At 44.3% G+C, this 26,576-nt stretch overlaps 1 protein-coding gene and 1 long non-coding RNA gene across 16 annotated transcripts in view; one reads left to right on the top strand and one right to left on the bottom strand.

Annotated features, from left to right (window-relative positions):
* LOC309361595 overlaps positions 1-26,576 on the top strand; it is a 175,794-nt gene that overhangs the window by 48,293 nt on the left and 100,925 nt on the right. The gene's annotated exons all lie outside the window — the stretch shown is intronic.
* DNM1 (dynamin 1) overlaps positions 1-26,576 on the bottom strand; it is a 131,326-nt gene that overhangs the window by 58,920 nt on the left and 45,830 nt on the right. For 11 of the 15 annotated variants that reach the window (XR_014164465.1, XR_014164466.1, XR_014164467.1 and 8 more), the window contains exons 6-13: positions 25,291-25,451; positions 23,098-23,240; positions 21,434-21,569; positions 20,012-20,079; positions 17,863-18,001; positions 3,740-3,826; positions 2,877-2,947; positions 1,507-1,558 (exon numbers count right to left, since the gene is read on the bottom strand). Coding sequence is in view for 11 of the 15 variants with exons in the window: in XM_081896399.1 (XP_081752525.1) it covers positions 1,507-1,558; positions 2,877-2,947; positions 3,740-3,826; positions 17,863-18,001; positions 20,012-20,079; positions 21,434-21,569; positions 23,098-23,240; positions 25,291-25,451 (857 nt within the window). In the remaining 4 variants the exon portion in view is untranslated. Of the gene's footprint in view, positions 1-1,506; positions 1,559-2,876; positions 2,948-3,739; positions 3,827-13,294; positions 13,434-17,862; positions 18,002-20,011; positions 20,080-21,433; positions 21,570-23,097; positions 23,241-25,290; positions 25,452-26,576 lie in introns of all 15 variants that reach the window. The other 4 variants (XM_081896394.1, XM_081896393.1, XM_081896397.1 and 1 more) reach the window with 1 other exon arrangement.

Raw genomic sequence — 26,576 nt, 5'->3', positions numbered from 1 at the left:
TTCTGTGCTTTAAACACACCATAAATGGATGTTTTGTCCATAGCTGTCAACTTTTCCCTTTTCTTGTGAGGAATCCTATTCGGAATAAGGGAATTTCCCTTTAAAAAAGGGAAATGTTGACAGCTGTGGTTTTGTCCCATGGTGACACAGGGGCTGCGGTGTAGGAAGTTCTTTACCCCACCCAAACGGGGCCTGAAAATTTCCGAACTCGTAAGAACTTTAGAAGATTGAATAACACCCCAGATGTTTCCTTAAAAATGCAACCTTTTCAGCTTTGGATATCTTGTTCTCACGTAATTCTTTGGATAATAAAGGTTGTATACAATGCTAAATGTACGCAGAGAAGACCCACTGGAACTGAGAGACATGGCATAGGCTGTGTTCACATGGCTGTTTATTCAATTTCAATGACGTTTCTCAACTGTTCCACGTTACATTTGAACTTTCACAACATGTAAAATCCACTTCCAAAACTAGTGGAATATAGTGGAACTATAACGGAATACAGTGCATGTTTAACACTCAGTTCCATATTATTTGCAAAAGGATTATTTTCTGGAATCAAATAACATGGAAACGAGCACTAAATTTGGCTTTTGTTCCAGAAGTGGCTTTTGAGTCATGTGTAAGCTCAAGTATTAATGCAGAACTTAACAGTTAGAGAAAAGTCATGGAAATGGAATAAACTGTCATGTGAATGCAGCCTAGCTTAGGTCCATTAATTTAAATGGATCAACTCTACAAAATAGTTGTATTTGGATACAACTCTAAGCCTGTGAGAAAGGACCATGCTGTTCTTAATTTTTGTAAAGTGCAGAACAACTTTAGAAATCCAGTAATAAAAACCAAAACCACAATGAGCACAACTGTTATTCTATTATTACTATTAATATTATGCTCTTTGGCCACATTGAAGTCAATCTGAAAAGATAGTAACGGCTAAATTCAGTCCTACTCATTTCAGTAATACTTATTCCTAGGTGCAAAGAATTAAAGCCTAACTTTGTTTGGATCCTATCAATTACCATTATTATTATTATTATTATTATTATTATTATTACTGCCACTATCACCATCCACAAGGTTATCCCTCCATACACCATGCAGAGACAAGTATACAACTACCAGTGAGGTATAACACTGTAACAAAAGTAGGTTGTTTTCTTTAAAAAAACAAAAAACCATTAGGAAGTGTGTATCCAACGATTAATTCAAGAAACCTATTTCGGGCCAACCAGTGGAGCTAGCAGGCAACAATACAATTAAAGCTTTATCTGATTACTAATGAATATTAAAGCTCTAATGAAGATTACCCTCCAGGACTCCCCTACCACCCTGGGTATGGAATATTTTGCTTCAGTGAAATGGGTTCGATGAGTTGACATTTCGGTTCCTCCTGCCTTCCAAGATGTGTTAATGAAACTTCCATTGCCTCCTGCAAAGCAAAGTGAACATCCATCTCAAGGCTTTAAAATGTGGCCCAAGATAGCCACGAAAGGGGCTTACCTGATTCCCAGCTGTTTTCTTCTTGCTCATCTGGCTACTCCTTTGCTGAGCACTGCATGAGAAATTAAAAAAAAAAAAGCTGAAGACGTTTTTCTTTTCTTTTCCAGTTTTGACTCTCTTGGGATGGCTCATATGAATCCAGATTTCTTGGCCCCTGCTTGAAATCCACGCTTAGCCTGAATTGCTCTCTCTGGAGGGGGGAAGTTTAATTTTTATCCCCTCCTCCCAACTCCTGTGATGAAAATACCCCCCCCCCACACACACACATACACTGTAGGTATTATTCCCAGGAAAGAAGTTCTCATTGCCAACAATAAGAGAACTCAGATATTGCAATGCTCTTTCTTAAGTGGGTAACTGCTACTAATTCTCAGCACACAAGGTTCTCTGCTTGTGAAATTTAGGATATAATGCTGTGCAGTATTATAACTGCTATTTCATGGGACTTCTAAAAATAATAATGGAAGAAAGGAGATATTTACACATCCCAGGTGTCTTGTGCAGATGAGACTGTCACTTTTTACCAAACGTGCAAAGGAGCAGAAAAAGATGGGAATTACATTGGTAAAACTACAGGCAAAATACATCACCCAGCTCACCACAAAGAACAAAACCTGGTAGAATATTGTATGGAGTTCTAGAAAAACATGAACAAGGGCTCATTCTCACTTCTTGTGCCTAGAAAGCATGGGTATGAACAGTTTTACACATGATCTGTGGTTTCTAGGCATGGATTCGAGTGGTTTTGCCTTTGTCCTGCCACTTCCCCTTGAAAAACCTGCTCTTTGATGCTAAATCAGAACAAACAGCAATTAGCAGGAAACCTGCTTGCTATTCATTCCGATTCAGCCCTAAACCATGGGTTTCCCCAGGGGAAAGCAGAAGGCAAATGGAAGTGTAGATGAGCCCAAGTCTTGTGTCACCTTGAAGTTGTTTAAGCATTCATGGGTTAGGATCTACCTCATCAGATGCATGAAGGGTATTCCTAGCTGATGGCAGAAAAACTTGTGGGAAATGCAATGCAGAAGATAAAAACCATAATTAAAGGTCCCTCCAAAATCTTGTTTTCTTGCAGGGCTAATTGTGCAACATGTCACTGATGCAAAAATAGTGCATTAGTGATGGATTTAGTCTGCATTGTCCACACATCCTTCTGCTTTATTAGTTCTGTCATTGTATGATTGCCATCTGTAGGGGTGGCCCTCTTGCACGACAGCAAAACGAAAGTGGGACAACACAGTCTGCCCAGAACCTTTTAGTCTTTAAGGTACCACAATATCCTTTTATCCTTTTTGCTGCAACTGATGAACACAACTGCTACTCCTCCAGGGGAAAAAAAACCATGTCATCTCCTCATTGCTGGTACTTACTTGGCAAATCCAATAAAATCTTCATGGTTTGTGTTCATGTAGGCTAGTTCAATATCTATCAGGAGCATGACCTGGGGAGAGAAGATAAGAAGAGAGGAATGAAAAAGGTGAAGCCAATTACTTGCTGGATTACTGCAATGTGCTCCACGTGGGGCTGCCCTTGGAACCATGTGGGCCTGGTTCGGAAGCTCCAGCCGGTGCAAAATATTGATGGGGGTATTTGGCTGACAACATGTGACACCCTTGTTAGAGCATCTTCACTGACTACCCACCAAGCCAGGTTCAGGGTCCTTGTATTTACTAAAGCCCTGAACAACTTAGGTACTGGTACTTCAGGGACTGCCTGAACCCTTCTATCCCAGCTCCATCACTGTGATCATCTGCAGTAGCATTGCTGGTCGTTCCCCAGATTGGCGAGTCTCATTTGACAACAAGAAACCCAGCCTTTAGTGGCATCAGCCCAGGATTGTGGAATGCTCTGCCAATAGAGACCTAGCGGGCACCTTCTGCCTCAATTTTTAGACACTTACTGAACACCTTTCTATCCCATCAGCCCCAGGCTTTGCAGAGCACCACCGGCTATTGCTCTTCCACACCACACCTGCCACCTCCTTGTTTGAGAGGCAGAGAGGTGGGCAGGCAGTGACATCCTCTGGTTGTCTTTCTCAGCATCACCAGTATTAAGTGGGTGAAAAAACAGTTTGTGACACTGAATAAGAGGAGCAGACTTGTTTGTGAGAGAGAGTGGGGGAGAAGAGGGGGCCCTTTCAAGATCTTAGCCCATGGCAGATTCCCATCTGTGCTCGAGGCTGGTTGTGTGTGTGTGTGTGTGTGTGTGAAATGAGAACCCCCTCCACACACACCTGATCTTTGGTTCTGCTCTCTCGGTCGCGGATGTGGGTTGTAACAATTCGTTCCATTTCCTCCCGTAGGTGTGGGTATTGGCTGAGCTGCACAGGAAGAGAAGGGGGGGAAGAACATGTGCATATGGGGAAATATAGGGTGGAAAGAGGCCAGGAAATTACTGCTGCTACCACCACTGTTCAGTCCTCATCAGAAGATCTGGTAGTTGGGATGGGGTGGGAGAGGGGAGGTATAGAAAAGAAAAGTAGCAGAGAGATTTTCCAAGTTCCAGCCATGATACAACATTTGCTCTTCTTTACATCTTAGTCAGCATCTTGGTCTGGTTTGATATGTTTGAGAGGCAGCTTTGCTGGAACTAAATCCCCCTATTCTCACCAGCAGGAAACGTTTAGCAGAACAGCCATCTGTCAATGTGTCTTCTTAGATTATTCTTTTGGCCTCCAGATCTGAATTCATTTTATTTGAGGGATGTTTGGAATCTGGGCTACATGGCCAAGATTCAACCTCCTGCAGGGGTAGCCAACATGGTGCTCTCCAGATGTAGCCAAAATGGCACCCTCCACCTCCCAACAGCCCCAACCAGCAGAGCCAATATCAGGGATGACCAGTGTTCCAGTCCAACAATATCCAGAGGTTACCACATTGGTTACCCCTGCCCTACTGTGCAAGGCACATAGTAGATTCCCTGCGGAAACTAAGTATGAAGATACAAAATCTTAAGAAAAGGCATCTGATGCCTGACCTCATCTCAGGATGCTACAAGCAGTGGTTGGTACGATTTAGTCAGTACAGTAATCATTAACCTGGACCACTCAGTTAATTCCTAAATTAAAGGCACCAGGATTGACGACTACCTGGAAGTTATACACTATTGACCTGTAGCTGTCTACACCAACCTTCCTTAACCCAGAATCTTCCAGATGTTTGGACTCCAGATGTGCTGGCTAGGACTAATGGGAATTGTAGCCCAGCACATCTGGACAGCAACAGCATACCATTCAACAGCCCCATTTCTGCTGGGACAGCCATGGAATTAGTAAAGCCACCCTGGGCACCCCAATTTCTCCGTCAGAGGACGGGGGCTGCAGAAGCAGTTCATGGGGTGGGAGCGGTGTTGGGAAGGAGGCATGCTGTTTGTTTTCATCCATTCAGGGCACATCTGTGGCAGCATTTTCCACAGAAAGAAGGAACTGCCTCCGGCGCTGCCAGTTCTCAGCCCCCACAGCCCTAATGGGCTAGGCTGCAACAGTTAGAATTGGTGGGAAGCACTACTGAGGGAATTCCCACCTCAGGGGCTTAAAGTGGGTGGAGGGACCAGTTTCATGGGAATCTGCATTTAGGAATGAAAAAGCCTGGGCATCATGAGAGGGACTTAGGGCTCTGCCTCACTATCTGGGTGATGGGAAGGGACTTCTGGACAGGCTCCCCTCATGCTACCTGGGTAAATCAAGGGCCCGGAGAGGGAGGCATGGACATGTAGCTGCACCTCGAAATATGTTTATTCTGCTCTCTCTTTCCGTTGTCCTTCTCCAACCCTGATAAGCAGTGGTGTTTTGGTGTGCAGTCCTGCACGAGTCACCTGACTTGCACAGAATGAAGCATCAAAAAGACATCATCTCAATTTTCTTCTCAGGAATGTTGGAAGATATGCAGTAGGTTGGTGCAAGCTGTTTTACACTCTAATTGTAAGTGTAAGGAGAGGAATGGCTAGTTGTGAGATACAGGCATTATGCACATGCCGAAGACACTCTCCCTTATCATTACTAAACCCTAGCACTTGAAATAGTTTTTGCACAGTTTTTTAGGAGACAGAGACCTAAAGGGTATCGATATGCCTGATATTAATGTCTGGGTAGATCTTTGGAGAGGAAAACTGCATCTAAGATGCTAAAATCATAAGAAATACTTTTGCTCACAGTAAGGCCCGAAGCACCTGTGCACATGTCAAAACATGGATATTTATACCAAGGGTAATATAAGATGTGTGGTGTATCAGAAGAATTTTTCCATTTTGACAGGTGTGTTTTTTAAGACATTTTATAGCCCCTATTGTTTTAGTTTAATGAAAAATAATTTAAATAATTCATGAGCTTAATTAGGATTAATAAGGACTGTGTTTTGGCATATGCATCTTTTCAAACTGCAAACTGCTTTGAAATTTTGGAACATAGGATAGACTATTAATACAGTATGCAGAAACATACTACTGTATGTCACTTTGGCTGAAATTAAAATAGCAGATATGCCTCCTTGACAATGGTAACTGTGCAGCTGAAATTAGGAGTGGCAATTATAGCTAATTTTGCGTGGTCTGGTACATAGCAAAAATGGTTGCATTGAGTATCAGAAAGCTGAACAGCATGGGATAATATTGCTTCTCTGTACTGAAGCATTTTGGTCTTATTTACAAGTTGTGTTACTGTTTTTCTGTGAAACAATAAGATTTAGACTCATTGGAAATAATTTGGTTACATTGTTAAGCAATCCATATTTTTGGTTCCAGAAGCACGTTGTATTACATTGCAAATATAAAGGCAAACACTAAGGAAAGAAATTATGAACCGAACATCTCATTGCTTATTTAAATTGAAGCTGATAGGCAAGATTATAATTGAACATGAAATGGTCACGGTCCTGTGCACACTTACCTGGAAGTAAGCCCCATTGAAAAGAATGAGATATGTAAATGATACGTTTAAAGTAGATGAGAAAAAAGGATTTGGTACAGAATTTTAGTACAGATATAGTACAGAATTTTCAAGGTATGAAAAGGAATTATTGGGAAATAATGAGAAGTTATTATTTTGCATGTATAAACTGTTGATAGAATGGCACACAAAACACGAAGAAATAAAATGGGTAATGATAAAATGGGCACAAGATACTGGGCATAATATCCAACTTCTGTTTTGGGAAAAATTATGGAAGGAAGATCTAAAATTCACAACGTGCTGTTCGTTGAAGGAAAACTATATGAAAATGATGTATAGATGGTATTTAACACCAGTAATATTTATTAACTAAAATGTATAGAACTGCTTCTAATGTATGTTGGAAATGTAAAGAAAAAGAAGGCACGTTCTACATATGCGGTGCAAGATAGCTAAAGCATTCTGGGAAATGATATATAATGAATTGAAGAAAATGTTTGAAATTACTTTTGTGGAAAAAACAGAGGCCTTTTTGTTAGGCATTTTAGGTACAGAGATTCTCAAAGAGCAGAAAAGACTATTTATGTATGCGACAACAGCAGCAAGAATATTACTGGCCCAGAGTTGGAAAGAAGATAAGGTTCCAACCAAAGAAGAATGGCTAATGAAGATGATGGACTATGTTGAAATGGTAAAATTGACAGGGAGAATGAGAGACCAGGATGAGAAGAAGTTTAAGAAAGAATGGGAAAAATACATAAATTATTTAAGAGAACACTGTAAACAACTAAAAACTTTGGCAGGATTAGAGTAATACTTGTAACGTACGAAACACAGCAGAAAAAGGTAATAATATTGTTAACAAATTAGATAAAAAATGGATAAGAAAAAGGGATTGACATTGAAAACCAGAGAAGGGCGGTGGGAAGTCTGGGGATTCTGAGAATCATAAATGTGAAAACAAAAAATTTTTTTCTTCCAGTAGCATAAATGTGAAGGCGAACGATATGTTTAAATTGAAATATGTTCTGTAAAACTCAATAAAACATATTTAGAAAAAAGAAAAAAAGAAATAAGGACTGGGCAGAGTATATAAAGTATATTTCATTGTGAATCTTCTAACTGAAGTCATTTTTAAGGGCAGCCACAACTGCAACATTTGACATCACCAAGACTGGAATGTCTGAATATTTAGCTGCTTATTGCTTTAGATCAGGGAAGGGCAAGCTGCAGCCCTCCATAAGGGCATGAGAGCCTGCTGGATCAGGCCAATGGTCCACCCAGCCCAGCATCTTGTCCTCAAGGGGCCAACCAGATGCCTCTGGGAAACCTACATGAAAGATTCAAACACAAGAGCGCTCCAACTTTGTTGAATATCCATGAGTTCTAGTGTTATGAGAGTGGGAGAAAATCCATTTCTCTGTGCACTTTCTTCATGTTATACATAATGAACTTCTATCATGTCACTTCTTACTTGTAGTCTCTCTAAACTAAAAATCTCACAGCGCTTCAACCTTTCGTCATAGGAGAGTCACTCCATCCCCTTTATCGTTGCCGTTTTCCAAACCTTCTCCAGCTCTACAATCTCCTTTTTGAGGTGAGGCAACCAGAAATTAACACAGTAACAACTCTAGGTGTTGCTGTGCTTTTATCATCCCTTTGGACTGACCACGTTGACTAGGGCTGATGGGAATAGGACATCCCCAAACCTGCTTCAGACGAGAAACATCCTTACTTCTTGCTGGTTAAGATAGAAGAAACCGTGCCAGAAACAAAACCCTGGGAAATTGGAAAATCTTTCTCAGCTTTTTTGTTTTTGGAAAAATAGAAAAGCAATAACCATCTTGGTGACACAAAACAAACTACTCCAATCTGTGAAATGCTCTCAGTTTATTCAAAACTTTGACTATTTGATAAAATTTTCAAACAAAGCAGAAGGAAAGGAAAACTGTCATAGCCATGTTCACCAGAACTCATGCAGGGGAGACACCACACCTAGCGCATGCATGGGGTCAAGCGATGCTGGGGAAGAGCAGGCCACAGGCACACCACGGGACACCACGCCCACAAGGGATCATGCGTCAGGATGCAAAGGGGCAAGGTGGGGAGGCAGTAGCACGACGAAGCACCCAGAAATGCCATGATCCTGAACAGGAGAGCAGTTGAAACCTAAGAAAGGGGGCTGGCTTGGAAATCGGTTCTCAAATATTTGCCAAGTGCACATTTCCTTCTCCTGGACTTTCACCATCATGTCCTTTATTCCAGAACGTGACAGCTGCATCTGCAGGTGTCTCCCTAACTTAGGAACTTTCTTCCATGCTATGGAACTTGCAGTGGACAACCTCAGACCACATCTCCAATCAAGTCTCTGCTTCTTCCTCTCACCTCCCTCTGCCCTCGCTTCTTCCTCTACAGTTCTGACGGCTTCCTCGCTCAGGTCCTAGCTGCCATGCTTCTTACAAAGCTACATATGGGCTGGTGCAACTGCTGAAATGGTTATCCTCGGCCTGGCCTAGAGCTAGTAATTACTACTTTGCAAGTGGAAGGTTGGTGGCCACCTTCTCTGACAGAGCCCCTGCATCTTTAACAGCAGCCTGGCTCAACACAGAAAATAGGTGAAAAGCACTATAGCTCATTGGTAGAACATTTGTTCGGCCTGCTGACAGCTCCAGTTTCAACCCCTGATGTCTTCAGGTAGGCCTGGCAGGGCCAGACTAGGGATGAGTGAATCTGCTAATTTCAGTTTCTCATTTTTCCCAATTCTCCACATTTTCACATTGTCATTGTCCACCCAGGGACAGCTGTGGCCAGGATTCCTGCAATTCAGGGGGTTAGACCAGATGACCCTAACTCTATTCCAACTATGATTCTATGATACACATTAGTTTATACAGTATATAAAAAAATAAAGTCTGTGTGAGAATTCATAAGCATTATAGTGCAAATGTCTCCTAATATGTACATTTGTGTAAGCATTATTGTACACTACTTTAGCTAGGGGCTCATTTATCCACACACATCCTTCCTCCAGCTTTCCAGGCACAGTCCATGTTTTAAAGCTTCATGTCTGAAAGCTTTGTTGCCCTGGAGCTTTCGACATGAAAACTGCTCTTTACCACCAAACTGGAGCAATCCATGGAAAACCCAAATGGCTGTTTGTTGCGCTTCAGCTTTAAAGAGCACTTGGACACAGTGTTTTGAAGTGCAGACCTGTGCCTGGAAAGAGTGGGGCAAAAGTAAGTGTGGATCACACCTACTGCATTGATTTTTATGCATGTTTATTTACCTTACTATATGCACTTTTTGCATCTTACTTGGTGGATAACCTCATTGCGTTTCAGTTCATACAATGTTCTGTAAAGTGTGAATTAGGTAATTTTGCCCATCAATGCAAATTGTGTCAAACTCCTGCCCCATGCCTTTGCTGGACTAAGACATTTTGCTGCCTGAAGGAAGGAGCAAGATCACGCAGATTCCCTGGTACAGAAGCTGCCCAGGCAGCTGAATCTCACTTAAACGCAGGCTCTGGGCCACCATTATCCACTGTTCCTGGAGGCAAAAGGCTAGTTCCAAGTAAGGGTTTGCAGACCAGGCTACGTGGCAGGCGCAGCTCTGCCCTTGAACATCCCGGTCCCCTCACTCTGCCTGACGGAAGGGCTGGTGGCCCTTGCTTGAAAAGATTCCTGTCTTAAACCTGAATTTCCCATCTTTCTATCTCCCTGTCGGAAAAGTGGCAGCTGCTTGATTTCTCAGGGTCAGGCTCTGAAGAAAAGGCAGAGGAGCAGAGCCATTAAAAGGGGGGTGGGGGGCCATCCTGTTGAGGTGATGTAACCACACCAGCGCGTTCAGGCTGTGAAGAGTCTTGTCATGTGTAAAATGAAATGTCAGAGCCAGGCCTGCCAGGCCTAACCGAAAGAATAATTTGTTTCCCTACACTTTCACCTCTTCCGCCAGCTTTTCGTTCTTTTTTCAGCACCAGCTAAGTTTTTCCATCTTTTCTTGTGGCTCAGTTATATGCACCCACACATCCATCCACACCCACACAGACCGCTCAGAAAAACAGATGGATTCATTTCCTGTGCAATTTGCAATGATTAGTAATGATCTTTTGCTGATGGACGGGGATGGGGTTTTATAACTCAGGTCTGCCTTTCCTTGCGGCTTATAGCAAGTCACTCCAGGGGTGAGATGGAATATTCAGAACAGAAATTCACTCACGGAACCAGGAAGGTCCAGTGAGCGCACGCACGCACACACGCACACACACACACACACAAACAAGCAAACACAATTCACCTAACATGTAGGCCTCAAGACACCTAGATTAGCATTTCTCTTAGAACTCCATAGAAATTCCCTGAGCACAGGCTTGTGTTAGACTAATAGCCAGCATTACAAAAGGCATGTCTTGTATTCATAGCTGATTCAGAGGGAAGGAGTCCACCTACTGAAGCAGAAACATCAACTCTTCTTCCACCCAATCCAGGTCTAGGACCAGGACCTTCTGGGTTCTGGGATTTGAGTTTTCAAGATATATCTGCTAAGCATGTGACACTGTCTGTAATGTGACAGTGAGGGCAAGAGAGGTGAACCTGACTCCTCTACCAACAAATAAGAGGAAAGAGCCCAAAGTGGAGCATTGCCTTATTCAGTGGGAGAAAACAAGTCACAAAGAGAGGGGGAGCTGCAGGGCAAGAATTAAAGTGCTGAAGAAAAGTGGGGTATAAAATGTCTCTTGAAAAGAGGTGCAGGAACTAAGAAAATGTTGCTTGATTGTCTTGGAACCCTCTTCTCCCAAGCTGTCACTTCAGAGAAGAGCTTTTGCTCAGGAGCACAGCACAGAAGGAAAGGGTTAAATCTCCCTTTCCCACCCACTTGATGCAACCCCATTAATTTTCAGGATGCTATTTGCATTTTTTTAAAAAAACCATGCATGTTAAAGATTCATTTAACGTCATCTCTTATGTAGCCCTGACATTTTCGCAATTGACTCATGGTGCAAGCCAAACATCCAGTCAGAAGTAAGTCCCACTGAATTCAATGGGACTTAACCCCAGGATAATGGGGTATAGGATTGCAGCCTTAAATTGCTTTTGCATTTCTCATTTGGGACTGCTGTGTGCAGGCACTCTTCCTACTTCTACTCTCTCAAACCTGGGAATATCTCTTTGAGATTGCCAGATCCAGTCCTGGAATACAGGAGAGAAACACGAGTGGTTTTTTAGTACAGCACTTGCAACTTTACCTGAGCAGGGAGAGTGAATTGTTAGGACTCTAATCCAGCTGTAATCAATGAATGTATCAACTAAAGGGCAAGCTGGCCTCTTTAAAGAGGTGTGTGGTGCCCCCTGATGGAGTCCACAGGTTCAGGAAAACAGCACTGATCTGGCAGATGTGAGATGGCATCGTCTGGAAGAGATCTGGAATATCAATCCCAATTTATTTATTTATTTGGTTGTTTTTTTAAAATATCCACAATCTCTTTCTCTGCTTCCTTGTTCTCAAAAGTTTGGCTTTCCAGATGGGGAAAATAAAATAAAACAGGTTTTCAACATGCAAATCAGGGACAGTTTGAAATTGGGGCCAGGTTGTGTGTGTGTGTGTGTGTGTTGCAACAAGACTTTACTCTGAAACAAAGGGAGAGTATAACAAGAAAGGGCTTGCTAATAAGCAATCACCCTTTCTATCCAGCTGACTTCTGAATTCCTAGCTTACGAAATTTATAGCAGTTGGCTCTGAGTGATGGCAGACACAATATTACATTGTAAGCGGATCATTTATTAATTCGGGCCCCTCTTCCCCCTAAAGAGCTTGAGAACAACACTACCATCACCAACACCACTTTAAACTCTGAAAGAGCAAGATGGTTAATTTGCTTAATTATACCATCTGGAATTACATAACAAGGCAAAAGGGGAATCATCTGGTCTAGCATCCTGTTCTCAAACTGGCTAACCAGATGCCTGAATGGGAAACCTGCAAACAAGACCCAAGAGCCCTCTCTCATCCCGTGGTTTCCTGCAACAATTGAGGCAAAGCATAGCCACCGTGGTTAGTAGCCATTTGTAAATGAATGCATTACTAGGTACTTAGGAAGCAGGTAGATGGCTGTGTCATGGTAGATGTTATGGTGTTGATCGAGCCAGTTTGCAATCACAAACACAGCATGGGGTTACTTATTATTGGCTGTGCAAATGGCTTGTTCACAGTTCCTTCACTCATATAACCAAGAATGAGGTTGAATCAGGTCTTCACTGAGAGGCTGTTATCCCTTTTACTGGAAACAGTAGGGTATAAACCTTGTATGCTCATTGCTCCTGCTCCCATCAACTCCAGCCAGTACGGCCAATGGTCAGAGATGGTGGGAGCTGTAGTCCAGCAACATCTGGAAGGCACCAGGTTGTCTAACCTTGTTCCAGACACTGGACAATGGACAGATATAAAGCCATGAGATTGTACCCTTCTGTGACCCAGTGGCATGCCAGACTTTGTACGAAGCCAATTGGCATGGTCATACTGTAGGATTTGCCACCACCTGCAAATCCTCATTATATCAATATTACTTTAATTCTGTTCTGTGATTTTTAGTGATATGATTTATTTATTCTTACGTAAACTGCTTTGAGGTCGCTTGGTGATGAAAAGCTTCACATCAACACACTAAATAATAATTAAAAAACCCAACTGTTTTAAAGAACTCAATGCCTATTGCCTACTAACAAACCAAGAGCCAAACTCTGGCACACGTCCCTAATTTTCCTCTTTTTGCTGGCAGGGATCGCTGCACTCGGCGTACCAAGAAATTAGCTCCTGTGTCTCTGTCCCTGGATGGATGGGTATGCCTGGGTGCAAAGTGGCATTGTGCCAAGGTTCCCTCTCTTTGGGGGCGTACGGTTTCTTTACCTTTTCGCTACACTTTCTGATGGTGGACGTGAGCTCACTCACTACCATGTCCACACACTTCAGACATGGCTCATTCAGTTTCTGCACCTGCTTTTTCACTATGGCTTCAAAAGCGAGGTCAGGCGTGAAGAGACCCGTTCTGCGTGGCGAAAGGAGCAGGGAAGGAGAGAAGCAACAACAAGAAGAAGAAAGGAGTGCGAAGCAGACGGAGGAGGAAAGAAAGAGATCGGACAGAGGGGAGGGAGGGGAAGAAAGGAAGAAAGAGAAAGAGAAAGGGAGAAGAGAAAAACACAAGGCAAAAATGAGATTTTGGTTCACTCCACAGGCCAGGGGTAGCCAATGTGGTGCCATCCAGATGTTGCTGGACTCCCAGCTCCCACCACCCCTGACCATTGGTCAAGCTGGCTGGAGCTGAAGGGTGCTAAAGTCCAGCAGCATCTGGAAGGAACGATGTTGTTTATCTCTGCCTTAGGCAAATGTAACCCAAGTGAGCGTCACTAAAGGACCCAAAGTGCTGCCAAGCATCAGGTGGATTCTAGAGGGGGAAGAAAAGATGGGATGAAAAACTGCAAGCCAGTGAAATGGACAGATGGGTAAATGCAGGGATCCCTTCCTCTCCAACCCTACCGCTCTCTCTGACTCCTGAAAAAATGAAGCCTTCATCTCCCTATTGAGAGTCTCACTGGGGCCTCAGGTCATTTCTCATCCACCCTCAAGGTTGCTTTCTATGTGGACGCCTAAAAAGCACACACATGCAGCTTAAGGTCCTTGAAGAAGTAACCCTCAAAACGCTAACATATGTCTCAGAGGGAAGACCTACAGCAGCGGTGGAGAACCTGCAGCCTGCCAGAAGTTGCTGGACTACAACTTGCATAATCCCTGACCATTGGCCATGCCAGCTGAGGCTGATAGGAATCAAGAGTCAATACATGGGGCATCACAGACTCCCTGTCCCTGATCTACAGGCTCTCTTCTGCAGCTTTTACTATGTGTGACTTTTCTCTTGAAGATGAACACGAGTTAAAATTTACCCCTGTATGTTGCCACATAACATGTGTATGCACTCTGCTAGACTTTTAAAAAGTCAGAATCATGTATAGTATTCTGTAACCTGCATAATAAAGCTTCTGTACTATAAAGCTGGATTCTGCAGCTTGCGTAAATCAGGTGCCAAATGTCTCCCCCTCCCTGTGTGCTTTCATAAGGGAACAGCTGCCAAACAGCTACAAGGGTGTTTCTTACCTTTTGAGTATAAAAATATTGGTGTGAGGAGACAAGACATGTTGTCAGGTGCTAATGCCACCAGCTTTGGCCTCACTTTAGAATATACTGTTAATTGTCTTACTGCATGCTTACTTTTGATATATTTCAAATGAATTGCTATTTGATGACTTGCTAGCGTTATGTTGTAGTGATATCCTATTCGTTGGTTATTGTACTACTGCACAATCTTGAATTCCTGGCTGCATCTGCAAAACTTACCATTGGCCAATTACGCACAGTTCCCTCCCCTCAAAAAACACCCCAATGTACATCTGCATGTGCTACTTTCTGTTTATAGATAACATGTGTACAGGCCAGTGACCAAGATGATAAAAGGCCTGGAAACTCAACCTTATGAGGAACCGTTTGGGGAGCTGGGTATGTATTGCTTAGATGAGAGGTGATATGATAGTCATCTTCAAATACCTTAAGGGCTTCCACATGAAAGATGAAGCAAGCTTGTTTTCTCCTGCTCCATAGGGTAGGACCCGAACCAGTGAATTTAAAAAACAAGAAATGATGTTCCGACTAAACCAAAGAAGAAGGTGGACTCTCCTTTACTGGAGGCTTTTAAGAAGAAGTTGGATGGTCACCTGCCCGGAAACCTTTAGCTGTGATTCCTGCATTGTAAGGAATCAGACTAGAAAACCCTTAGGGTCCCTTCCAATGCTACAAATCTATGATTCTATAATTCTAAGTTGGTCAACTGCCTGCCCTGCACAGAACTGCCCCTGAAGGAGCAGGTACACAGCTGAAGAGTGTTTCTGGGACCAACATTGTCCTCGAGGCCTGCATAACCTGAGCGGCTAGAAATGCTTTTTCCTGGCTGCAGTTAGGATGGTAGTTCTGAAAGGTGAGGAGGAATGAAATGGAAAAGGAAATGGCTGGCTGGCTCCCTGAACAACAGCACTTTATGCTGCACCATTTTGGTACAGTTTCCACTTGTACAGGGTTATGCTGGGCTAAACAACACTCTTTACTCTCTTTCTCTCTCTCTCCCTCTCTCTCATTCTCTCTGACACACACAAACACACAGCGCCAAGGGCCTCAGTCACAGGCGAATTCAAACTGCAAGTGTTGCTTCTGTAGGAACCAGTGATAACAATCTCTACCTATCTGCATTCTTTCCAACTTTTCCATTCTTACCTGTTTCCTAATTGCTTAGAACAATTGTGGGGAACCTTCAGCCCTCCAAATATTATTTGACTACAATGCCCATCAGCCCAATCAAGCATGGCCAATGACTAGGGATGGTGGGAATTGTATTTCAGCAACACTTGGAGGGCCAAAGGATCCTCACACCTCTAGATACCCAATCCTCACTAGAAAGAAGGAAACTGTTCTTCATGACTGTTTTAGAAAGGGTTTCACTACAGATACAGATTTGCTCTTGTTGGGGGAGGACGAGAGAAATAAGATAAAGAGGAAAGAATGTGAATAGCACAAACAAACAGAAAAGGAGATTTGTAGAAAAGCAGGGAATGGTGATTAACCAATGGGAAAATTAACAGAGAAGGTACAAGTGGAGTGGGCAGGGGCATGAAAAATTGGCCCTTCCAATCCAGTTATTCAGATGACACTGCATACTTGGCAGCCTACCGGCTTGTGTTTAATCAGGCACTAATGGCAAGATTTCTGGGTGCTCCCCACAGCCACAGACCCCCCCCCCCAACACCCACATAAGGACAGCAGGGTAAAAAACAAAAGTCCTCCCAGCATTCTAGAACTTCAAGGAACCTATGACAGATGCGCTCACTTTTGTTTGCTCCCAATCTGAGCCCAAGAATGATGACAACCGGTCATTGTGGCCTCTTGCCAAAGCACCAGGCATCTCCTCATTTGCCTGGACTCGGTCTTTGCCACAAATAACATTCTAGAATACTCCATCTTTCACCCTGCCCAGTTACCTGTTCCCAAATGGCCACCAGTTCGTCCAACATGCCAAGGGTTCCAAGCGCTCACACTCTAGAGAGTCAAAGGCCTTTTTAAAATTAAATAAATAAATTCCAGTACCTGGGTGTCTGCCTGAAAGGAGCAGAGAATGACTAAGAGAAGGAACACCTGTCTCTCCTGTATTTCTCTGCACCTGCAGTCATTTGGAATAAAATGGGGTGAGGTTATGGTACCTCTCCCATGACAGCCAATCATAGCCTAAGCGAATGAAAGATGGAAACTTCCAAGGCAACTCATTCCAAGAGACTGAGGAGAGAGTGGTGGGCAATCAAGAGAGGAGAAATGTTTTTAGTTTAGTTCTCTTCAGCCAGTTGCTGCTCTTCCAGGACAGGACACAAACCAAGCCAATCAGAAAATGTACCAAGCTGCAGAGGTTTTAGAACAGACCCATGTGGCTTTGGAGCCCGCAGAAATTGAAAACCCAAGATATAAAGATACATTTATTAATGGTGGGGACAGACCAAATGCTTTGATAGTATTGTCATTGGTCTTCAAAAATGTCATATATTTTTCTTTCTTGAGATGAGCTCTGCTGGTGGTGGTGGTGAGGGGAAAGTATTCTGCAGGTTTCTAGGATGGTTCTACCTGAACTGGGGAGAAGCAGATGTGAAAACACATTGGCTAGCTTCCAGGACATCACCAACACACTTTTTGGCAAGATGAAGGATAACAAAAGTATTTACAAAAATATTATGTGCTACTCTAAAAAAGAAAAAAAAGTCTGACGTTTGAAGGCACTAGGTGTTCCAGTCTGGTGTGCATGTCTCTAAGAGATGTTGTGAAGCCAAGGCAAAGAGCCAGCTGTAATCCCTCTGGGAATGCTAAATCTGTTTTCACCCTAAGCTTTGTTTCCTATCTATATCCTATTCTGAAGACCTGAAATCTCTAATGGAGAAATCAGAAGCAAATGGAGAAATCAGGTAGGATTCTGGTGAAGCTGTGGGGACAAGACTGCAGCCTGTTCTTGTTGGGTTATTATTATTTTTTTAGTATAAAATTTTCCTCCTGTTTGAGGGCCAGCTGAATGCATTTGTTCCTCATGGTGCAATAAGTTGTAGTGGGACCCAGGATTCTAGACCTCATGAAGAAATGGCTGCGCTTTGTTTGACGGAAGGAAAGCTAGCCACACCCCTTAAGCTTCCCCTTAAGCTTCCCCATCTCTTTCTGATTGGCTAGGGAACTCCAGCCTGGATTCGCTCAGTTCTAGTCATGCTGTTAAGGACGGTAGTTAGAAAATACAACAAAACGTCACTGCCAGGCAGGGTTGTCACCCAGATCACAAATGCTGTGCTTCAGCCAGAGGGGATGTGGGCAAGAGCATGTTGGGACTCCATGCTCCCTTTCGGGGTTACCTTCTTGGTGCACTGTCTAACGGTATTGATTAACTCCGAAATCACCATATCCACGCATTTCAGGCAAGGCTCTTTAATCTTCTTCACCTGCTTTTTCACAATGGTCTCAAAGGCCATGTCGGGCGTGAAGAGACCGGTTCTAAACACCCCGGTGGGGAGGGGACAAGACAAAGTGGGAGGAAGACAGGGCAAGAGGAGTGACACAGCATTACAGATCAACTTCAGAGCGGTCGCTCATATCACAGAGAAGCAGCTTGGGGTGTGCTGGGTGAGACTTGAAAAATCAGGAAGGAAGAGAAGAGCTCTCTGAGGGCTACATAACCCACTTCCCCACATGGATAAGGCCAGGGGTGAAGGACACTGTGGCTCTCCCAGCTACCATCAGCTCCAGCTGATGTAGTCAGGGATGTAGGGAGCTGAAGTGATGGGCCAACCTCTGGCTTAGATGGAGAGGAGATGGCCTTCCTGTCCCAGCAGGCTTTGGGCCTTCCAAGCTGACCCTTCTTCTGCCCTGCTGCACTGTTCTTTGAGCATTGCTTGCAGCAGGAGGGGGGAACCTTTGGCCCTCCAAATCAGGGGTGAGGAACCTTTGGCTCACACTCTCATAAAGGCAACCTTCCCAGGCCTGCATACTGCAGTGGATGGGGCCAGAGGCTGAGCAATGGAAATGACTTTTACCTTTGTACAGTACTTTACATCCCAGCCATGCAAAAGTCAGGTGTTTCTACACAAACACACACACTACCAATCCATCCACCATCTAAGCAAGTGAGAGGCATTCTCTCAGTTCAGCAGCACATTCAAACCAATCAAAAGCCTTTGAGGAGGGCCCAGAGCAGGGCCTGGCAGGGGCTAAATTAAGAGGCTTAGGGGGATGCATTTGGCTCCCTTGCCTGCACAAAACCTTGTTGGACTCCAATTCCCACCAGTCTTGACCAGCTTGGCCAATGGCCAGGGATTATGGGAGTTGTAGTCCTACAAGACGTACAGGGCCACTGGTTCCCCACTTTTTCATTAGGGTTTTAGCTAGCTATTGTTTTCAATTTGTTCCCTTTGTAGCTTGGCATGTGCTACTTTATGGGGTTCTACTGCTGTGCTGGCTGGGGATGATGGGACTTGTAGTACTAAATTTTCCCAGGGCACCAGGTTGGTGAACGCTGCCCTTGTCATTGCAAGGAAGGAGGAAGAGAAGAGGCTCAAGTAGCGGGAGCAGTTCTGCGACCACCACCACACCTAGTTAGTCCCTTAGATTGTGTATCTTTTCTAATGACACACTTGCAGTGAGGGCAGAGGGAGCAGAGCATCAGATGAGAACAGAGCCAAGAGAACTTTGAGGCTGATTATCACTGCATACAGAAGCAGCAACAAATGTGTATCCCAACTCAACCTTTACAATGTGGGCCTTAGGCAGGATGCCCACCCCATCATGAGTTGCTCATCATGGAAAACTTAAAGTGCTGAGAACTCATGGGAAGTGAGAGTAGCAAAATGCACCTCAGGGCTGCTCTGTCCCAGCTGGCATGCTAAGAACCTCCTCCCCTTCTTAATCAGGCCAAACTACAGCCAGCCCCTGGGCTTGGTGCAACATCAAAGCCATAAGCCTGAAGCTGGTGCTATCCAGATGTTTTGGTCTACAGCCTTCATAATGCCAACCAGTGACCGCATGAAGCAAGAATGAAGAAACATCTAGAAGGCATCAGGTGGGGGAGGTGGTCTAAATGGGTCCTGCAAGTATGACAGGCCTGTTTTACACCAGTGCAGGTTGCAGACAGAAGGGCCTCACCACCAGAATGGAAAACTGAGCCATTGTAGATATTCGAGGGGGAAAAGCAACATGAAACAATAGCCAGGGTGGGATTACTTCCTGGGGTACTTATTCTTGCAGAGGACATCACTTCCCCTTCCACACTGAATGGAAAGGCAGCTTTATTTTACATGCTCCTGCCTCAGGGAAACAGGAAGCAAGCCAACAGGGATCAATAGTGGAACCTACCCACAGGTTTCAAAACCGACCACCTCGGCAGGCACTTCTGCCTGTCTGCCAACCTACCATACCTCTGACGTCTTCAGGACCCAGCCCTGGAAGTTCTAGAAATACTGTCAAAGAAACGGCGCAGAGGCAGCCTGCCTCCATTGCATTGATACATGCCTGATTCCATGGATGTTCTTGATGGCGTAGCTGATCTCTCTTCGCAGCTCCTTCTCATCAAATTCCATCTGCATGGGGAGAAAAAGCCATCAGCACTGCCATCGCAGCATGTTGCTACAAGTCTGGACTAGCTCAATGTGCTCTATGAGGGGCTTCCCTTGTACTTGATCAGGAAGCTGCTATTACTGCAGAATGACAGGCGAGGATCTGGGAGGCCAGGGTTCAAACCCCTACTTGGTCATGAAACTCAGTGGGTGAAATTGGCCCAGTTACTCACTCTCAGTCTAAACCTACCTCACAGGGTTGTTGTGAGGATAAAATGGGGAAGAGGGGAACTATGTAGGGCAGCCTGAGCTCCTCAGGGCAGGATATAAATGCAATAAATTAAGAAGGTGGGATATACCGTTGCCTCAGGAGAGTGAGGAAAATTTTCAGGGATGATTCACACCCTGGCCGGCACTTTCTTGATCTCCTGCCCTCAGGCAGAAGATATAGAAACACGATTAGTCACACCAACAGGGAAAGAACTATCCGTGGGCTGTTAGGCTGCTGAATAAAAAAATAACAACAGGGCAACTGACTTAGGGGTTTGGTGGGTGTGCGTCAGTAAACGAGGGGAGTTAAGACTAAGAGAGCTGAGTGGGGGGAGCTCGTGTAATCTCACTGTATACAAATTGTACAAGTGTCAATAAAGTATTTCAATATACATGCAATAAATTAAGTAAATAATAAATAAGCTCAAGGGCAAATGGCCTCTTGTTGTTTACCTCAGCTCTACAACAGTTCTCTCAAAAGGGTTGTCCCTCAGGAAACTGAAACTTACACCCCTGTTCTTATAGATTTTCAGGGCCTCACAGAAAGAAGACAGGGAGCACCACCCCACCTGCTCCAGGGGGTGGGACCCAAACCAATGGATTCAAATGACAAGGGAGGAGATTCTGACAAAACTTTATGGTGGCAAGAGCCATTTGACAGTGAAACAGGCTCCCTCAGAAGACGGTGGACTCTTCGCGGGAGGTTTTTAAACAGAGGATAGCTGTCTGTCAGGGATGCTTTAGCTGCAATTCCTGCATTGAGAGGGTTGGACTAGAAGATCTCAGGGTCCCTTCCTACTGTACAGTTCTATGATTAGCAAAAAAAAAAGGAAAATGGAAGGAAATGAAAACGAAGAAAGCAGCATGTTACCCTGAAGGAAACCAGTGGAGAAGAAGAAGCAGAAGAAAGAGGACAGGGAGCAAAAAAGGAAATGCCAGCCTATGCCAGCAGCCTCAGAATTCATTCCAGTCAGCACAGCTGTTCAACAACCCAGCAGGACACAGAAGGGCTGACTAGGGCTGGTGGAAGTTGTAGGCCAAAATATCTGCAGGGAACTGGATTGCAGAAGGCTGGCCTAGGCAAATGCTAATGAGGGATCCGTTTTACCTTCACCAACTCAAAGGGGAATCTCTCGTGGAATATGCGGTTGATCCTGGCACCTCCAGATAGCTCATAGGTATCGATCTGATCGCCAGAGCCTTCAATGCGCTTCTCGAAGTCAACAGCAAACTGCTGGACCATTCTATGCAGGGAATTAAAGAAGGAAGGAAGAGATTTCATAAATGCAGAACACCCATCCAATTAAAGTTCACTGAAGCCAGCACACATTTTACCGTCAGCTTGTGAGCTGGCTGTGATTGGCCCTTTCTATTGCACACTCCTCCCCCCCCCCCAAAGGTCTAAATCATTTGCTACAACATACATGACACAAGCTTAAGAATGGATAGAGCGCCTAGCAGACAGCACTGGCGAGGGCTCAGAAGCCAGGGCGGAGTAGTGATTATAGAGTGCTGGACCAGGACTTGGGGACTGGAGTTTGAATCCCCACTCAGCCAGGAAGCTCACTGGGTGACCTTGGGCCAGTCACCATCTCTTAGTCTAATCTCACAGGGTTATTGTGAGGATTAAATGAGAAGGGAGAACTGTGTATGCCACCTTGAGCTCCCTGTAGAAACAGGTGGGATATAAATGTAATAAATCAATAAAGTAAATGTACTTATGAGGTCCCAGGAGCCAAATTTAGGTTGCTAGGTAGGATGGGCTTCAAGTGTTCGCTTGCTACTGCTAGAAGCCTCCGAGCCAAGATGGCCTTAGAAGACAGCATTGATATAGAGGACATGAAGGAACCCGTGTGGGAGAGAACCAGCAGGGCACGGTTATCTCTGGTGAAAAACTCAATGGGAAGGACTGGGAAGGACAGGGAAGGACGCATCAGAGGTGGTGGCGCTTGGCACTGCAAAGCACATCATGTCAGAAATCCCCCAAGCGGCAGACTCTTCCATGGCGGTGATACAGGGCCCCAAGAGCAATCTAAGTTTGGGTTACCAGACATCCCCGATTCCTGGGGACAGTCCCCAGATTTGCAAATCTGTCCCCAGAAAAATTCTGTCCCTGAAATCTCCCTAGATCTGCAAATCTGCTCCCAGAAAACATGGCAGCGGCATTCTCAACAGCCCAAGCCAGCCTGGTAGCGCAGCTGGTTCTGGCTGGCTTCAGGAGCTGCTCACGGCTGTGGCGCCCGCCATTCTTCCTCTCTGGAAATCCCCATATGATGGGTCTTGTGCCAACCCATCATATGGGGACTTCCGAAGAGGAAAAATGGCGGGTGCCACGGCAGGAAGCAGCTCCTGAAGCCAGCCAAAGCCAACTGCCAGAGCCAACTGTGCTACCAGGCTGGCTCCGGGCTGCTGACTGCCTCTGCCACCACCACTGCCAAAGGGAAACCGGGGACGTCTGGTGGTACACATCTCTTGCCCCTTTCCCCCTTTGTTTTGACTGACTTGCGGAGGCTCAGGAGTTGCGGGCGAGCGGCCGTTGCCCAGTTTTTTTAAAAAAACTGTGCATTTATGTTTCACAGCGTGTGAAAGAAGGGCTTTCACTTTTATACAATATGCATGTGTGCTTGGGCCCAGGGTCTTTGACCTCACCATCTCCACTACTGACTCCCTGTTGCTACTCAGCTTCAAAGAAAAGGGGGAGAGTGTCCCCGGATTCATTGAAAAAAATCTGGTAACCATAATCTAAGTACTCTTAATTAATAGGTCACTCACTGAAGCAGAGCTTTGGTCTTGCGGGCAGGGTCATCAGGGCGGAAGTTCTTGTATTCTTCCACTTCTTTCTCAATGGAGAGAAGCTGGCTCTGGAGTTTGTTTCGCAGGCCTGGCAATGTGTCTCGGATATGATTGGTCAGTTGCTGCACAAGGAAAGGAGACCATTGACAAAAATGAGCTAAAATCCCATCAGGCTGGTTGACACATAGGCAAAAACAAGCTTTGTATTTCAGGATGATGCTTCAGGATTGGATATGCTTTCGTCTCCCCTCCCTGCTTCTTGGGTTTTGTTATCATGCCTTGATAGTTTGTTTTTATGCCTTGATCAGTCAAACTGTGGGTTTGCACAAACCAAAGCTTGCCAGAATTTGAAACCTACTTCAAATCATGCTTTTCCTATTCTTGGTTAGGTAAACTGTTGTTTGCACAGGTTAGGAAATAAAAGAGGGAACTAGATCACAAATTAGGGAGGAAGAGTATATGAGCCTGGTAAAGTCATAGTAGCCAAACCACTGTTTAGCCATTAAGTATGAACCAAGTCTATGAAGGCAAAAATTAATTGTACTCTTAAATTAGTTTTGTCATCATTGTTTGATGGTTAGCATACAACATTGTACAAGACAGCATATTTTTAATGCTGCACACGTCTGTCAGTTGACATCATCTCAGAACAGACTTTGTCAACCTCCAGATGTTTAGTACTATTGCTCCAACCATTTAGAGGGCACCAGGTTGGTGAAGGCTGTCTTAGGGAAAAAAATTCTCCTGTGTACAAGAGAAGACGGAATGCCTGTTTGAAGATGGTTCTTGCCACCTGTAGATTTTATAAACAACTGCTTTTTATAATAATAATAATAATAATAATAATAATAATAATAATAATAATAATATCTGCTGCCTTATTAATTAGGGGCACATTTTTCATCTACTAAAGGTAAAGTAAAGGGACCCCTGACCATTAGGTCCAGTCTGGCCAACTCTGGGGTTGCGGCGCTCATCTTGCTTTAGTGGCCGAGGGAGATGGCGTACAGCTTCCGAGTCATGTGGGCAGCATGACTAAGCCACTTCTCGCGAACCAGAGCAGCTCACGGAAACGCTGTTTACCTTCCCACCGGAGTGGTACCTATTTATCTACTTGCACTTTGAGGTGCTTTCGAACTGCTAGGTTGGCAGGAGCTGGGGCCGAGCAACGGTTTTAATCAATTAATCTAATGGATTTATGCAGAAGAGCGTGACTAGGATTGATAAAGAATCATCTACTTCACATTTTGTTTTTCCGGCTTAACATTTGCAGCTCTCTAAACCATTCCTCATAGAAGTAGAAACACAAAAGCAGTTTTTAAGTCTCTGAAGGTCTGCCAAGGAGACTTGTTCTCTGTTGCTTCAGAGGGAGCGACTAGAGCCAGTGGGTGGGAAATGCAGGGAACCAAATTCCAGCCAAACATTGAGGCAACCATCCTAGTGGTATGATCTGTTCAGCAGTGAAGCAGATGGCCATGGAAGCAATAGTGGGTGGTGGCACTTACCTGACCTCCTGACAGCTGTTGCTATACCAGGATGGGGCGTGGGGTGGGGAAGGTGGTGGAGAAGCCCATGCAGTACACTGGCAGGGCCAACCCAACACTCCTGCTAGTATGTTTGTCCCAATCTCCCCGCTGCCTTGCCCCTCCCAGTAAGCAACAGCAACTCAACGGTCAGGGGGTCAGCTAAACACTGCTGCCCTACCACACCATCTGTCCATGCATGAGAGGAAGTGGGGCCTTTTTTATGTGTGGGTAATTAAGCAGAGGCCGGCTGGTCATCAGTCAATAGAGTGGTACCTCTGGATGTGAACAAGATCTGTTCCGGAGCCCCGTTCGCATCCTGAGTAGAATGCAACCTGTGACTGCGCATGTGCAGTCGCGATTCGCTGCGTCTGCGCATGCGTGTGATGTCATTTTGACTGTCTGCGCATTCTGTTACTTCTGGGTCACCACGGAGCGTAACCTGAAAATGCTCAACCTGAAGCATATTTAACCCCAGGTATGACTGTAGCTGAATTCTGGATTGTGTATTGTGCGGAGCGGGGAGCTGAGCTAGGGGCTTTCCAGCCCTCTGATCCCTGCACAATCTCAATGTGTTTTGTATTATTCTTTCGTTGGCACCCCAGGCAGAAGTCCCAGCCAAGTCAGCCCTGTGTGCATCAGCCTTTACCTGGTTCAGTACTTTCTGCAGGTAGGGCGTACCCATACGATCGGCCATGTGCCTGTACGCTGGATGGGTGAGAAAGAACTTCCTCTCTGCAGCCAACGCAGCCTGAATATCCTTCTTTCCATCAATATCCTTCTGGCTTCTGTTGACCACACCAATGTAGCCTAGGAAAGAACAGATCCGAAAGTGCAGGTATCAAAGAGTGATAGACACAAGCTACATGACAAGGATCTGGATGCAACGAGGAACTGAACTGTGTTCAGTAACAAGTTTGGGAGACCTCTGGCCCCTTCAGATGTTGCTGGACTACAGCTTATAAGAACATAAGAAGAGCCTGCAAGATCAGGCCAATTGCCCATCTAGCCTTTCTGAATTCTTTATGAAAAAAATAAGGAAAACTTTTGGGTTGCAAACTCATACTTGGAAAAGCCAGCCTGTCTGGCATCGCAGTTGTATGAGTGCTTGATTTATTTGACATGATATTCTGCAATAAAAATTTTTTTTGCAACTAAGAAGTCACTGTAAATCAGGGTTCTCTGCCTATGTGGCTACTAAAACAAGATACAGATTCCGCATCAATGCAGAGCCAGATATTCCATTGCAGCTGTCCTAAATTCAACCAGATATAGCCACATTGTGCAAATCAAAACAGTCCCATCTCTCTCATTAGAATCTAAGTTCCTGAGCTATATTTTATTGTTCTTTTTCAATGCCAAGTGACATTTTTGGTTTTGCAACTGTAAAAATGGTTTTTAATACCATCTCTATGTGGGTAACATATTGTGGATTTACAATGTCTGCTTTGAATTCATTCTCAAATGTTTTGTCTTACTTTATTTTTGTTGTTGTTGCTTTTCATTTATGTAGTTTAGTGGAGAAAACAACACTTTGAATGATATAAAACTTTATGTTTAACATGCCCAAATGCTTAAAAATACCTTCCATTGTCAATACAGCTGTCATTTGGTTTAGTACCTATGTAGGTGCTAGGTGAAAATATTGTCGCCCTTAGGCCATGTATTTGAAGATCCATTTCTCAATGAGAAAAAATAAGTTTAGATCAAAATTTAAGCTATTTAGAATTTGAAAAATATTTTGTGCTGTTGCTATTTGATAAATAACAACCAAAAACATAAAAAAGAGAGTTAGGTAAAAAAAAAGGTAAAAAATGCACATCAATGCCTTTGGCTTAAGGGCAATGATATTGCTCCATGACAAATTTCTCTCCAGAAAAGTGCTTCACGACTCAAAAAAGTTTGGGAACCACTAGGCTATGTCACAAAAGTAAG

This window comes from Podarcis melisellensis (assembly GCF_964234715.1).
Source record: "Podarcis melisellensis genome assembly, chromosome: Z".
NCBI classification, from domain to species: Eukaryota; Metazoa; Chordata; class Lepidosauria; order Squamata; family Lacertidae; genus Podarcis; species Podarcis melisellensis.
This window is presented reverse-complemented; position numbering and strand designations above follow the sequence as displayed.